Source organism: Drosophila arizonae, chromosome 2, assembly GCF_054131065.1.
Source record: "Drosophila arizonae isolate 15081-1271.41 chromosome 2, UAZ_ARI_1.0, whole genome shotgun sequence".
Taxonomy (NCBI): Eukaryota; Metazoa; Arthropoda; class Insecta; order Diptera; family Drosophilidae; genus Drosophila; species Drosophila arizonae.
In genome coordinates this window covers 21,649,731-21,663,723 of record NC_142922.1, presented here as the reverse complement: position 1 = coordinate 21,663,723, position 13,993 = coordinate 21,649,731, and the positions used below count along the sequence as shown (strand labels likewise).

At 42.7% G+C, this 13,993-nt stretch overlaps 2 protein-coding genes across 4 annotated transcripts; both read right to left on the bottom strand.

Annotated features, from left to right (window-relative positions):
- Nucleotides 1-291: 291 nt before the first annotated feature.
- grass (Gram-positive Specific Serine protease) lies at nucleotides 292-2,347 on the bottom strand. The gene is made up of 6 exons (XM_018000292.2): nucleotides 1,768-2,347; nucleotides 1,521-1,693; nucleotides 1,238-1,451; nucleotides 1,130-1,178; nucleotides 875-1,068; nucleotides 292-815 (listed from the first exon to the last, which is right to left on the bottom strand). The coding sequence occupies exons 1-6, from the start codon at nucleotides 1,841-1,843 to the stop codon at nucleotides 391-393; spliced, it is 1,131 nt and encodes a 376-aa protein (XP_017855781.1). The 5' UTR covers nucleotides 1,844-2,347; the 3' UTR covers nucleotides 292-390.
- Nucleotides 2,348-3,132: 785 nt separating this feature from the next.
- On the bottom strand, nucleotides 3,133-13,951 carry Men-b (NADP-dependent malic enzyme b, mitochondrial). Of its 3 annotated transcripts, XR_016268705.1 has the most exons (8): nucleotides 13,651-13,951; nucleotides 6,349-6,538; nucleotides 5,226-6,275; nucleotides 5,013-5,165; nucleotides 4,661-4,955; nucleotides 4,469-4,597; nucleotides 4,117-4,393; nucleotides 3,133-3,596 (listed from the first exon to the last, which is right to left on the bottom strand). XR_016268705.1 is itself a non-coding variant. In XM_018000290.2 (7 exons), exons 1-7 carry the CDS (start codon nucleotides 13,665-13,667, stop codon nucleotides 3,577-3,579), a joined length of 1,890 nt encoding a protein of 629 aa, XP_017855779.1. In that variant the 5' UTR covers nucleotides 13,668-13,951; the 3' UTR covers nucleotides 3,133-3,576. The 3 variants fall into 3 exon arrangements, 2 of the variants coding, with proteins under 2 accessions (XP_017855779.1, XP_017855780.1); XM_018000290.2 differs by lacking the exon at nucleotides 4,117-4,393 and having other exon boundaries at nucleotides 4,433-4,597; XM_018000291.2 differs by having other exon boundaries at nucleotides 3,133-4,393.
- Nucleotides 13,952-13,993: the final 42 nt, after the last annotated feature.

Genomic DNA, 13,993 nt, shown 5'->3' with positions numbered 1-13,993 from the left:
ACCGAAACTGTATCAAATATTGTTTTCTATAAAATATCTGACACATCGGTTTGAGTATTGGATAACATTTTCGAACTCAACAGTTGGGCTACTGAACGCTCTCTACGTGGCGTTTACATGTGCGCTCTATTTGTGCAACAGTTGCGCAACACGTTAAGCACTCAACACAATATCCGTTATCTAACCAAGCAACCGCCATCTGGCGGTAGCTCTTTTAGATTTTACTAGATGTCGCTTTCGCTAATTTTACGCGCAAATTTTAACTCTTCTAAATATGAGTATATAAAGGCATTTAACTCTATAAATATTGATGACCATTTATTCTTAAGATACGTCGGATTGGGAAACAAAAAGAATGGGACAAGCTGTGCTGGTGGCTATTCCAAATGTTTACAGGCCATGTTTGGCCATGGCATCGGTTATCCACTGCACATAGTCGGCCACATTGGTGTAGAGACCCGGCAGGCTGATCTGACCGCAGGATGTCACGCCCATGCTTACGATGCCAAACTCCACCATGCGCACCTTGTACTCGTCCAGGTAGGGAGCGGGCGCCTGCAGCGGGCCACCAGAGTCGCCTTTGCACGAGTCCTGCAAGTCGCCACCGCCAACGCAGAGCTGCGTGTGGGGCACCTCCCGGCGATAGGTCTGTGAGCAGACCGATCTGGACTGCATGGGCACCTTGGCCTGCAGCAACACATCCGACGAAGAGCCGTTCTCGGTGGTGCCCCAGCCCGTGACGAAATAATCCGGCAGAGACTCCGCCTGCTGTTTCAGCTCGTTACTGATGGGCAGACAGATGGGCTTAATATGCTCTGCAAGGGATGAGTTTGATTAGCTAACGAAGACGGCTCATGTCCAGCTCCTCACTCACTTTCAAAGGGGACGCTCTCGTTCAGACGCAGCAGCGCGATGTCATTGATGATGTGCTTTGAATCGTATTTATCGTGTATAATGAACTTCTCAATGCCCAGATCCTTGACGGGCGGGGCGCACTTCTCCCTACGCCCCTGCTGCCGGCAGTCCCTCTCAGTAGAGATGCGATGCTCGCCCAAGCGAATTTCATAGCTGCAAACGGACAAATTGAGATTGAGAAAATTGTTCTGAGTGGAGGAAATTTGATACCCACAGCTGATCCTCCAGTCCATAGACGCAATGGGCTGCAGTTAAAATATAGCCTGCAAATTATTAACAAATTATTTTGGAAGTCTTTCAACTAAATACGATCTCTGCTTACGGTTGGCAATGATTGTGCCGCCACATAGGAAACGAGATTCGCCCAAGCTGTGGTATCGCAGCAAAGCCATCCAGGGCCTGGAGGACAGCTTCACCTCGTAGCCGTTGGCCACGCGCTGATTGAGAATGTTGCCGCAGTTGAAGTCGGCGCTCCTAAATAGCTCCATGACCTTGGAATTGTGCTGGATCTGCGGCGTAGGACAGCAAAAGTGGCGCTAAAAATAGGATCAAAGTTGAAATTAATCTATATATATATATCTGTCTCTATGTAGTCTTAAGCATACCACTCCATCGATCTCGCCACATGATGCCTTCTGCAAATAGCTGGCATACTCCGGCGACACACGCTGCCCGCTCTGCTGGGCAGCCAAGAGGCGCTGCTCGATATCCGAGCAGGAGGAGAACGGCATGCACTGGCCCCGCTCCCCGTTCGGGGTGTCGCAGTCATCCGCATAGGCTATGCAAGCGTCAATGTGCACAAGCAATTAATATGTAAAACAAAAACGGGTCGTACGAAGTTTTCTATCTCACCTGTTCGAGCGTAACGGGCGCCCATCAAGCAGACAGTCGCAACGACGACTGCGAAGAGCAACCAGCGGCGCAGCATCTCAGTAGAATGCGATCAACACTAGATGGAGGAAGCAGCGACCTGATAACCAGCCAAACGAACGCTCCAATTGCTACTGTGCGCAGCGCGCTCCGAGCACTCGTTTTATAAGGCGACCCTGGCTCGAAGTGAGCTCAGTCCGCTTCCAAGCTCAGCTCAACGCGCTCAATCAAGAATCCAGAATGGAGAGTGGAGAACGTGGAATGGAGAGTCGAGAGCTGAGCACAAATGTGGTTTTTCCCCAGCGCGGGTCGCTATTCCTATCAAACTCTTTGGGTTCCTCTCATTTCGAAATATATATAAATATATTCACATAGATTGAAAAATATAAGCATCTACGTATTTATCAAGCATCTTCTCATATACTGATTATTCAAGAGTCTATCGGACTCTGTTTACACATTCGCACTCTGCTATAAATATGATTAATTTCGTTGGGTCTATTCGACGGGCAGTTACCCTGCTAGAAGTTTTTATTTATATTCATGACTCATTTGCTTTCGACTTACGATCAGATTCAAAAGGAATTAATATTTCTCAGGTTGACACAAGCTTAAAGACAAAAAGCTGAAATACCCTCTAAATATTAACAATAAATACAGGGTAATAAAATATATTTAAATATTCAAGCTTATGCTTGGCCTCATCTCAAACAACTCTCTAAGAATTCATATGGCTATGGCTCATCGGTCAGAGAGAGGGAGAGACAGAGAGAGTGGGAGAGAGAGAGAGAGAGAGAGAGAGAGAGAGAGAGAGAGAGAGATAGAAACAGCGCGAGAGCAACTGGAAGGTTAAAATTAATAAGCTTGCCTTTATTTTTTGCAACTACGAAGGAATCGAAAATTTAGATTTCATAGAATTATTGATTCAATTTTAAAATCGTAATGTTGAATCACGTCAAATTATTATTATTCAATTAAATTTTTATGATGTTCGCTCTTCGATTCTTCCGTAGTTGCGAAAATTTATTCGTTTGAATAAAATACCCGAAAATTTAAGAAAGCCCTATGAACAAATGTCAGCCAAACAATCCCAAGTGAAATATTTCCTTTCCGGGAAATACCGCTTAACGTTAGCATTTTCCCTGAATTAACAAACATAATCATTTATGGAATAATGAGAAATTGAACCAACGATAAGTCGACTAAAAGTATTTAAACTAATTGTTCGCCTAGAATTAACCCATCAATTTATCGACGGGAAATACAAAAAGCTCTTATGAAAATAATTAAAATAATAGTTCGTCATTTATTGTGTTTTCTTATCAATGTTAATTGAAACATTTCAAATTTAACTTCTGTAGTTGTGTATTTTTATTGTTAATCGCACTTCTGCGGGTCAATTGTACAATTGTTTGGAGATGATTCCATCATATTTAAACATAATTATAGTTTGTATAACTAAAACTGATTTATGCTTTTTTTTTTTCTTTTGTTGTAACGATAAATTATAACAAGTCTATTTAATAATAAATATCAGACATGGATAAATGAAAATCATTATTTATATAGACATATATAAATATGTATATAATTTTTATATTATATGCATACACATATACGCTATATATATTAAATAAAAACTTTTAACTTATATTGTTAACTATTAGTTTAAGAGTTAATGCTTTAGCTCAGCGGCAGCTGTTTAACTTTCGTTAAGGGATGGGCAGAATCTCACCGTTCTGCTGTCTAATTTTGCCAATGGTTCTATGCGGTCGGTGTGGGTTGGGTAATTTATAAGATTTCTTCGTTTTCTATATTTCAACGAAAGGGAAAGAGCAATAGATCAATATCAATCAATGTTGCACTTTTTATATTAAATTGATAAAGCAGAGATTTTCGTAACGCGCTTCGTGCCGCTTTTATAAGTAAAAATACATTAAAAAGCAGTAAAGAGAGGGTTAAAGAGAGATTTAAAGATGGTAAGAGTTAAACCATAATAAAGCCAAAAGGAATATTAATATCCAGCAAGCCACGTAAACTTAGTTTCATACGTAAGATAGGTAAGTTAATAATAACAAAGCAGTTAGTAAATTAAGTGGGATCGCATTCATCGCAGCATACAAATTAACACAATTATTTACACAAATAAAAACATTCTTTCAACTCATTTATCATAATCTACGATTTAGAACATATCGAGAATACACAGAAGTCTTTGTCGCACATGTCGCTTGGCTAACTACTACAGCTCGAATCTATGACTAACAATTAATATGAGTAGTTAAATAACAATGTTCAGATTTGCTTGTTGCTTTTGCTTGTTTTAGTCACCAATGGAGAGCTGTAGAGCTCTAGAGCCGTACGCCGGCAGTTCTTGAATTTAGTGATTGAATCAATAATATGTCGATAGTGTGAGCCATTGCAGAAAGTTTGCTTGATTAGTGTTTGGTGCTGTTGGTGGTCGCTTAGAAGTAGTAGTAGTAGTAGTGGTAGTGGTAGTAGTTCGAAGAGTGGGTTAGAATGCAATACAGAAGTGCCATCAAACGATGAGCCAATAGAACTGAACGATTTTCTTATTTAATAGCGGCAATTAGCGGACTCTCTGCGCCTAAAAGGGGAATAGAAAGAAAAAAGAAATGTTAATCACTTTTTTTTCCATAGAGTTTTGTGGGCACTAATTCACGAGTCTTGATATATGGCATGCGTGGCCAGGTCCAGGTCACAGGCATCGAGCTCTCATAGTTGAAGTTGTACAGTTGATCCTCCAGCCACTTGCGCTTGTCCTGCGGCTCTGGGTATGTGGATGCCAATCCTAATCAAATTGTAATCAAATTCCATTAGGCCATAGAAGCAAACAGGTAAACGCAAAACATACCCTTGTCATAAGCACACTTGGTCACACCAATGGCAATATTCATGGACACATCGCGGATGCTCGACAGTGGTGGGTACAATGAGCCACGCTCGATATCAGTGGGTTCTACGAAGTTGGCCAGCTCCTGGGCGGCAATAAGGAACATATCATCGGGTATATGATGGGTGCCAGTGCAGATGACGCCCAGACCCACGCCAGGGAAAATGTATGCATTATTACCCTGGCCGGGATAGTAGGTCTTGTTGCCCATTGTCACCGGTGGGAAGGGCGAGCCCGATGAGAAGATTACGCGAGCCTAAAAAAGCGAATAAACTGAGATACATAAAGACATATTAAAACCACAAAAACTCACATCCGTATTCTGATAGGCCTCCTCAGCTGTGCATTCCGCCTTGCTGGTTGGATTAGACAGCGCAAAAATGATGGGCCTTTCGTTGTTTTCGCCCATGGTGCGCAGAATCTTGGGCGTGAACAGACCGGCACAAGCTGAAGCACCAATTAGCACCTGTGCAACAAAAATGCGGATGAACGTATGAATTTTATATGCAATACAAATAAGACTTACACTTGGCTTAAGTGTGGACACAATTTGCTCGAGATCAGCCATAGGTTCAATGTCCTTAGCATAGTTGACTTTGTGACCGTCCAAGCTGCCCACCTTGCGCGTTTTGGTCAACAGGCCATCAATATCAACCATGAAAATTCTACTATAGGCCTCATCGATGGGCACACCTTCGGCAACCATGCCCTTCACGACGAGATCGGCAATGCCGATGGCAGCCTCGCCGGCGCCAGCGAATAGGAAAGTGTAGTCCTTCAAGGACTTGCCCGTGATACGCTTGGATGCGTACAATCCAGCCACAGCGACGGCAGCTGTTCCCTGTATGTCATCGTTAAAGGTGCAGTAGTTGTTGCGGTACTTGTCTAAGAATCTAAATGCATTATGATTGCCAAAGTCCTCGAATTGGATGAGGGTATTCTGGCCATATCGCTTCACAACTGCCTCCATGAACTCATCAATAAAATCGTCGTATTCCCGTCCCACGACTCGCTTCTGCCGCAGGCCCACGTACAGCGGATCTTCCAACAGATCTATATTGTTGGTTCCAACGTCCACCACAATGGGCAGGCACTGATGCGGCTTAATGCCCGCCAGCGCCGTGTACAGAGCCAGTTTGCCAACTGGAATGCCCATGCCACAGGCGCCTAGATCTCCCAGACCCAGAATACGTTCGCCGTCAGTTACGCAGATGGCACGCACATTCGGCTCGGGCCAGTTCTTCATCACATCAAAGATGTGACCGCGATCGTTGAATGTGACGAAGAGGCCATGCGGACGTCTATAGATCAGGCCAAAACGCTGGCAAGCCAGGCCAACTGTCGGCGTATAGACAATTGGCATCAGATCCTCAATGTTCTCCGACAAGAAGCGGAAGAACAGACGCTCATTGCGATCGTGCAGATCGCTCAGATACAGATACTTATTCAACGGTTCTGTATAGCGATTCACTGCAATCTTGCACAGCTGCAGCTGTTCCTCCTGGGTCTTGAAACGTGCCGGCTGCAGTCCATGAATACCCAGCACCTGACGCTCCTCCAGTGTAAAGGCCAAGCCCTGTCGAGGGAGTGTAAAAGCTACACATGTATATCTGCATCACAGTCGGAGGCCCAATTGCACTGGCACTTACCTTATTCAAGCGAGGATCGCGTATGTGATCGATGCCGCGCACCTGCGAGGGGCATATAATGTCGCCGACAACCTCATGGTAGCCACGGGCATCGCTCAGCGCCAGCGCCGATAATGCTGGCAATGTTGTTGGTGCGCTTATTGCTGCGGCAGTTCCACTGCGACACAGCCTACCGAGATTTCCGCACAAGCTGCAACAAAAACAAAAACAATATTTATTACTGTGATGCAACGTCACGAAAATTCAAGTTCAAGGTTAGCGTCAGCTGTTTTAGATACTGCTTAGAATCGAACTAGAGGAATGCTCAACCAACTACGACAATCTATTATCATTACTCTATCAACGGAATTCTGAATGAGTATAGACGCACAACAACACACCGAAATACCCGGACCCGGGAAAACCCTTAGTACCGGTAAAACCATGTATTCTCTCTTTTTACTGCAAAAAAAAAAAAAAAAAAAAAAAAAAAAGCACTACAATATCTAAATATTATCATATCAATGGACTTAATGAATATAAAGTATATTGTATATTATATTAATCTTATAGAAATAAGATAAGAAATTAGTGTATTGTTTGCGGTATGAAGTGTTTTCCAACCACAGGGTATCTTAAAGTCAAGCACACTTGAACTATGCCCAATCTAGTTTGCCATTTATCAGAGTGGTGCAAAAACTAAGCCGCATTGTTTACGATCGCACGATAAGACTCCGAATGCTAGCATATGACGAGGGTACCAAACATGTTGGCCGTTTTCATTCTGGGAGATTTAGCATAATTGGCGCTAATTGCGTACACCTTGTGACTAAGTTCATTCATTGATGGGTATGCCCATCAGTGGGATTACGGCTGCCGCATTAGCTAGCAGCAAACCCGTTAATGACGCGCCTACAGTTCCACGCGCTCGTGACGTGTTGGCCCGAAGTGCGGTCTAAGCACTACACTCACTGCTAATTAACAGACGGGCGTAAGGGGCTGGCATGGAAGGGGGAAGTGGGCATGGTCTGGTATCATTATCATCATTCGTCATTTTGTTTCTATTTGCTCAGCCAAACGCCCAGCAGCTCACATGAGCACCAAGTGCTTTTTATTCGCATATATATACATATGTATGTATGTATATCCACATATGTTATATCTAATCACTCATACAATTGTAAGTGCATGTCGTAAACATTTCCGTATTTGAAACGAGGTTCATACGGCACGCACATTATCTCAAAATCGTTTGATATTACGATATGACCAAATAGCATGAGCTAATGTGACTTACAAACCTATGATATCATTCATTGCTTTAGACCAAACATACTATATGTTTGGTATATTATATATACCAAATGTTGGAGTGATGGCGTCGCCGATAAGTAAAAGACCGGCTTGTAGTTTCCTCGTCTTTATTTGTAGATTAGAGCTGTGTCGCTCGTATAGTATTGTGAATATATAGTTGTATCGAAATGTCAGTACCAGGAGAGGCAAGTGACAAGTGTGTGAGAGGAAGTACTCAGCAGTACACAACAGAATGCTGTTAATAACATAACATTGTGTGGTGCGGGAGGAGCAATTCTTGTTAATGAGATTTGGCATTAACATACTCCCCCCCCTTGCAAGGATTGCAAATTAGGACGTCGCGTTTGAAGCTGGAGACCCTTTGGTGTGCGGATCAAAGCCGTCAGCGGAGCTGTGACCGCCTTTTTGAGAGCCGAGGCGGAGTGACGTGCTGATCCCTGGAGATGCAGGAGCGTGTGGTGATCCTGGCCACACGTTTTGCAACGTCCCTTGTTGCGGCAGGATTGCCCGGAGTGCTCGTGAGCCAAGCAGTTCGTGCAGTACTTATGCATAAGTACCGCACTCAGCCGTTTCTCCTCTGAAAGGCCCAGAAAACGCTGGCAATTCCGGAGTCCGTGGGTTCCTGGGCACACGCGGCACTGGAAGGAATTGGTACCGCGTGGCTTGCTGCTTTTGGATGACGGCGTCTTTATCTGGAAGATCGGATGAGTTGGAGGTTGAATTGCTTGCTCGTTAGAACACAACATGGAGGTCAGTTTGACAGCACAAGGAGGACGAGGATCGGGTTGGAATAATGGGCCTGAACAAAGAATATTATTCAGGCTGTCATTCAGTGCTGGACGGAGAGCATTGAAACCGACCCTCACTTTCGGAGTGGTGCTGTCGGGAGCTCGGAATGGAAGAGCTTCGTCAGATGATACGGTTGGCAGAGACTCAAGTTTCGCCTCTTCCGAAACAGAAACTTGAGTTGTGAAGGAGGAGACCGTTCCTGGTATCATCTGTGAAAGTGGGCCTGTCAGTACCCAACCGAAAATAGTCTCCAGACCTATAAGAGGCCCACAAATATTAGGGTGATAGCCTCCCTGAATGATAGTCGGAAGGATATCCGCGCCTATCAGGACATCAATTTCCGCACTCTTGTAAAACTCGGGGTCAGCTAGCTGAACTTTCGGAAGTTTGTTTAACAAGAGTTGCGGAACTGGGGACGAAGGGATGTTACCAGCCAGGTTTGGCACGACGAGAGCAGAAGCTTTGATTCGCAGTCTCGGCTTCAACGGAGAACCAATATCAAAGTTGCATAGCTTGTGTGCCTCAGCTGTCACTGCTTGATTCAGGCCGGATACCTGAGTATGCACGGATTTGAAGGGCAACTTGATATTATGGAACAGTCGCTCAGAAATGAAAGTCGCTTCGGACCCTGAGTCGACTAAAGCACGGGCGGGATAGGTTGCGCCGAAGTGGCATATATTAATCACCGCCGTGCCGAGGAGGACACCTCGCGTGTTGGCAGCCAGATACGTTTGGACGTTGGACATACCTGGAGTACGAGTCGGAGCTATAGCTGTTGCGGAGGCAGCAGCGGTCCGAAGAGTATTGTCCCTATGGAGTAGGGTGTTATGTCGACCATTGCACGTGAAACAGTTGTGAGTACTGGTACACTCTCGTAACTGGTGACCTTTAGCGAAACAGTTTAGGCAAAGCTTCCTTGATTTTATGTAACTCTCTCGTTCATGAATGGATAGTTGGAGAAACTGAGGGCAGAATCGGATTGGATGATTCTCTCTTGAACACAGATCGCACCTTGTACCGATTGTGTCCACTTGCGTTCTGAACGAGTTCAGTCGTTTCGGAAAGGCAGGGTTCGCAGATCTCGGAGTTGAGTTTGGAACTTTTGGAACAGAACGGTCACCTTCCATAGCCTCAAGAGCACGAGCGCGCTCGCTAAGGAAGTGACTAACGTCCTGCCAGGCTGGGATTTCGGTTTTTCGTGTCAATGAATGCTCCCAGAGAGATCGAGTGTGATCTGGCAAGTTGGATGTGCACACGAACACAAGGATACAGTCCCAATTCTCCGTAGAGATTTGAGCATGCTCGATTGCAGTGACGCATCTATGAATGGTGCCATGCAACTCTCTGAGAGCGGAGCCTGATTCCTTGGTGATCTTGGAAAGGTTGAGAAGAGTTCTAAGCTGGCTGTTGACTAACAGCCGCTTATTCTCGAACCGATCACACAAAGAGACCCAAGCCGATGCAAAGCCGTCGTTTGTGAGAGGATACTCTGCGACTAGTGCGTTTGCATCGCCTGCTGTTTTCGAATTAAGGTGGAATAGCTTTTCCACCGGAGTTAAACACGGATTTTTGATGTAGATCGCAGTAAAAAGATCGCGGAATGTTGGCCAGCGCAAGTAGTCGCCGTGGAACACTTCCATATCAACGGGTGGAAGGCGACAGCCTTCAGACGAGGCGAAAGGAGCGGACATAGGAGCGGGCGGTGTACTCGATGCGGAAAGTGCATCGATCTGTACACTCAGGTGGGTCGTACACCGCTCGTAGACAGCGTAGCAGTTGTCGAACTTGGCCTCCATGGCTTCAACTTCGCCACTGCTCGCCCCTTGGCTCAATGCTCTGGCACAGATCTTATATTGCTGCTCAACATCATCCCACAATGCCTTGACCCGATCTCGGCGGATCTCGAATGCTCGGAGCTGAGCCGCCTGGGTGGCGTTAGAGTCTCCGGGACCGTCAATGCGCGACTCAAACTTGATGAGCCTATCCGCAGCCGAGATGAAGTCAGACAACGACATTTTAGACGGACTTGCGGGCTTTGGACTGGATCGGGTGACGACCGGACTACGCTTGAAAGTGCTACTTGTCTGCGGTTTCCCGGACGGAATGGGTGATGCAGAGGCACTGCGCTTGATCAGACGCGAAACTGGTACACTAAGTTGCGCTCGACCCGAACGATCAGACATGGATGCTAACTAGAAGTTAGCTGCTGGAAATTTCTGATATGGAGACAGAAATTCACTCAAAGAGCAAAGTAATTCAGTTGACAAGAGCAAGAAAGTTGTCAACTGAACGTAGAGCAAATTGGAAAAGAATTATTGCCTTGTTAAGCAAGTAAAGCGAAAACAAAGAAGAAGAGGCAAAAAAGTTTTATTTATTTAATTAGGATAAATTAAATAACCAAATTCTTAATTTGAAATTCGACTTTGTAATTAATTATTTTAATTAGGATAAATTTAATAATTAAATTTGCTTTACAATGTCTCTTTGAAATACGATAAATACTGATCGTGACACAACTATCGTTACGAAATTGTGGCGGCCGCTGATAGCTATTGAAAATGTTATCGATACTAGTGACGATCTCAGCTGCTTGGACACAACACAAAACAACCAATTTAACAATTTAAGATTATTGTTTAGTAAATGTGTAGTGTATATGTATGTGGAAGTTGCTATTGTGAATTTATATGTTAATTGTGTTGCTGGGCTGTTTGTACGCGAGTGAAATATGAAGAAGTTTCAAGATGCTCATATGTGCATACATGAATGTATGTATGTATGAGCGTATGTTCGTACAAACAGAAGAAAGCGGACACACAATTAGCAAATAGATAAATAAAACTAGTAGAAATTAATTATTAAATTGCAAAATAAAACTATTAAAAACAACAAAGGATACTGTGTTTTATTTAATAGTTGAGCGAGGAGCATGTATATATGTATGTATACATATATATGTCTCTCTGCAGCCGGCGACTAGTTACATATGTATATGAGTACATATGTATGTATGTGCGGATGGATGAAAAGGCAGAATATGTAAATAAATTTATTAAACGATCAACAAAGGATATTGTTCTTCTCGTGTTAATAAATATTAATCGGATTTAAACACAGCTTAATACATATCTATATATATAAGAATATATACATATAGGCATGTAGTCGAAATATTGCTAGATTAGTACATATATATGTATATACAAGGGAAGGCGGATGAGAGGTGCCAGTGTATTTATGCATATATATATGTATGTACTACTCTAGACAAGAATGGGGTACTTATCTCGACGGCCGATGGAATGCTGGTGTGAAGGTGGATGAAGATCCGGCTCGAAGGACCAAATGTTGGAGTGATGGCGTCGCCGATAAGTAAAAGACCGGCTTGTAGTTTCCTCGTCTTTATTTGTAGATTAGAGCTGTGTCGCTCGTATAGTATTGTGAATATATAGTTGTATCGAAATGTCAGTACCAGGAGAGGCAAGTGACAAGTGTGTGAGAGGAAGTACTCAGCAGTACACAACAGAATGCTGTTAATAACATAACATTGTGTGGTGCGGGAGGAGCAATTCTTGTTAATGAGATTTGGCATTAACAGTATCTATTTTTATTTTTATTCTATTCTATTCTATTTATATTTATTGCAATTAATTATTGACTATTAGAAATAATTTTATATTTAATCAAACTATTTAAAATATAATTAAATTACTTTGCATAAAAAAAAATCAAAAATTTATTTACTCATAATATAAACTCTATTATAAATTTAGAAGAGGAAATACTTTTTCTAAAATGTTTATTTTCTTTGTAAAAAAATTTCATGAATAATTAAAGCCTAATATAGAGAAATATAGGGAATAGTATATGAATACAATTACAAAAAAAAAAAAAAAAAAAAATTATTTAAATCTATTTCAATGCAACTTTATGATGGTCAAATGTCTCGTATAAACGTAGTATATATTTACGCGCAATACAGTCATATCCCGATATGATATCAAAAATAAAATGTTTGTGTAAACAGCTTATGTCAAGCATGTATGTGTGTGTGTGTGCATGAAATGCCAAATTTACTGCTGATGGGCCAAGCTGCATACATACATACATACACAAACAGAAAGATAAGTACATACATACATATGTATTTTCGCTCGAAAGTCACAAAGTTCTGCGTGAAGGCAATAATCAAATGGAAGTCAATGTACTCTAATATGTTTGGCCATAAAAACTATGCGCAAAAGAGAAAAAAGCGAAGCAGTAGAGAGAAATAGCCGATGAGAGGCTGCGTAACAAAGACTAACAACTTTTGAACTTGGCAGCGAAAAAAGAGGCAAAATGATGAACAGCAAAGAAAAAACAAAATAATGCTACTTTTCTTCTTTTCATTTATGTATATTGCTTTATACAGAAATGCGTCGTGCTAAAAATGTTTATAAATTTAGAATTTGGCAATAGAAGCGTGGAATATACATATACATATGTGCGCATGTATGTGTGTATTTATGTATAGCTGTGTCCATGTCCATGAACGTGAAGGTGGCCAATACAAAGGCAAGAACGGATGCGTTGGTGTAGGGGAAAGCACACATACACACACATGCATATGTTTATTGTTTGTATATTGATTTTCAGCTGTTTTGTTTCGTGTGTGTGCGTCTGTCTGTGAAATTGCCGCTTTTATATTTATTTTCATTTATATTATGTTTTACCTACTTTTTTGCAATTTGAGGTGTAAGCTCTTACGCAACAAGGAAAATAATAGAGAGCAGTTGCAGCTTGACAGCTGTTGCAGAAAACTAACGAAAACCAGAAAAGTTGGGTCAATGTCAGAAACATGTGCGATTCCTAGCCTGCCCTCACCAATACCAATAGAGTTGTGCCTGCGATAGTTTGTCTGCGGCTGTGTATGTGTGAGGATGTGTGTGTGTATTGGCAGTACCATTGAAAACGAAAGCTGCGCAATGCATACAGATTGCTGTGCTGAGGGTGCTAGAGGAGGGGGGCCTTGGCGCACGCTCGTCTACCACGGCAACGACTAGGTCACTGAGAAGAACAGCTGGGACGCGGGCCGAATGGCTGACAGTTGAAATTGCATAACGTTTCGTCAATTTGCAAATTTACCAAAAATAGCTGCAAGCATTTCCAATTTCTTTGGCAATACGATGCCAATGCCCACCTGGTTTCTTGATATGAACAGTTTTCGTTGACGTAGCTTACCTGGGCCGTGAGAACATTTTGCGTTTCTGCTTCTAGAATTTTGTGTGTTTCTTGAATTGCTTTTTTATTGTTAACTTTTGGAGGATTTATTGCAACTATTTTTTCTGTTTTGACACTTATCACTAGGTAATAATACTTTTCGTTACGCTCAGCTTTTAAATTACATTTGAAACACACGACAATTACGAGCCAGCCACCCTTAATGAGGCCCAACAAACAAAACTGAATATTCAACGCGGCGCGGGCAAAACTACCTCGCGAAGCTGTCGGCGAATAATGAACGAATAATGCCAAAGACGACAAAACGAACCAAATGGAGAGCAGTAGAAACTTGCGCGGCAGT

Coding starts and splice junctions, on each gene's coding strand:
- grass (XM_018000292.2), bottom strand. CDS start 1,843: ATGCTGCGCCGCTGGTTGCTCTTCGCAGTCGTCGTTGCGACTGTCTGC. Junction 1,452..1,520: donor GTGGCGAGATCGATGGAGTG/GTATGCTTAAGA, acceptor TCCTATTTTTAG/CGCCACTTTTGCTGTCCTAC. Junction 1,069..1,129: donor TATGGACTGGAGGATCAGCT/GTGGGTATCAAA, acceptor GTCCGTTTGCAG/CTATGAAATTCGCTTGGGCG.
- Men-b (XM_018000290.2), bottom strand. Junction 6,276..6,348: donor GCGATCCTCGCTTGAATAAG/GTAAGTGCCAGT, acceptor CTCCCTCGACAG/GGCTTGGCCTTTACACTGGA. Junction 4,598..4,660: donor CAAGTGTGCTTATGACAAGG/GTATGTTTTGCG, acceptor CAATTTGATTAG/GATTGGCATCCACATACCCA.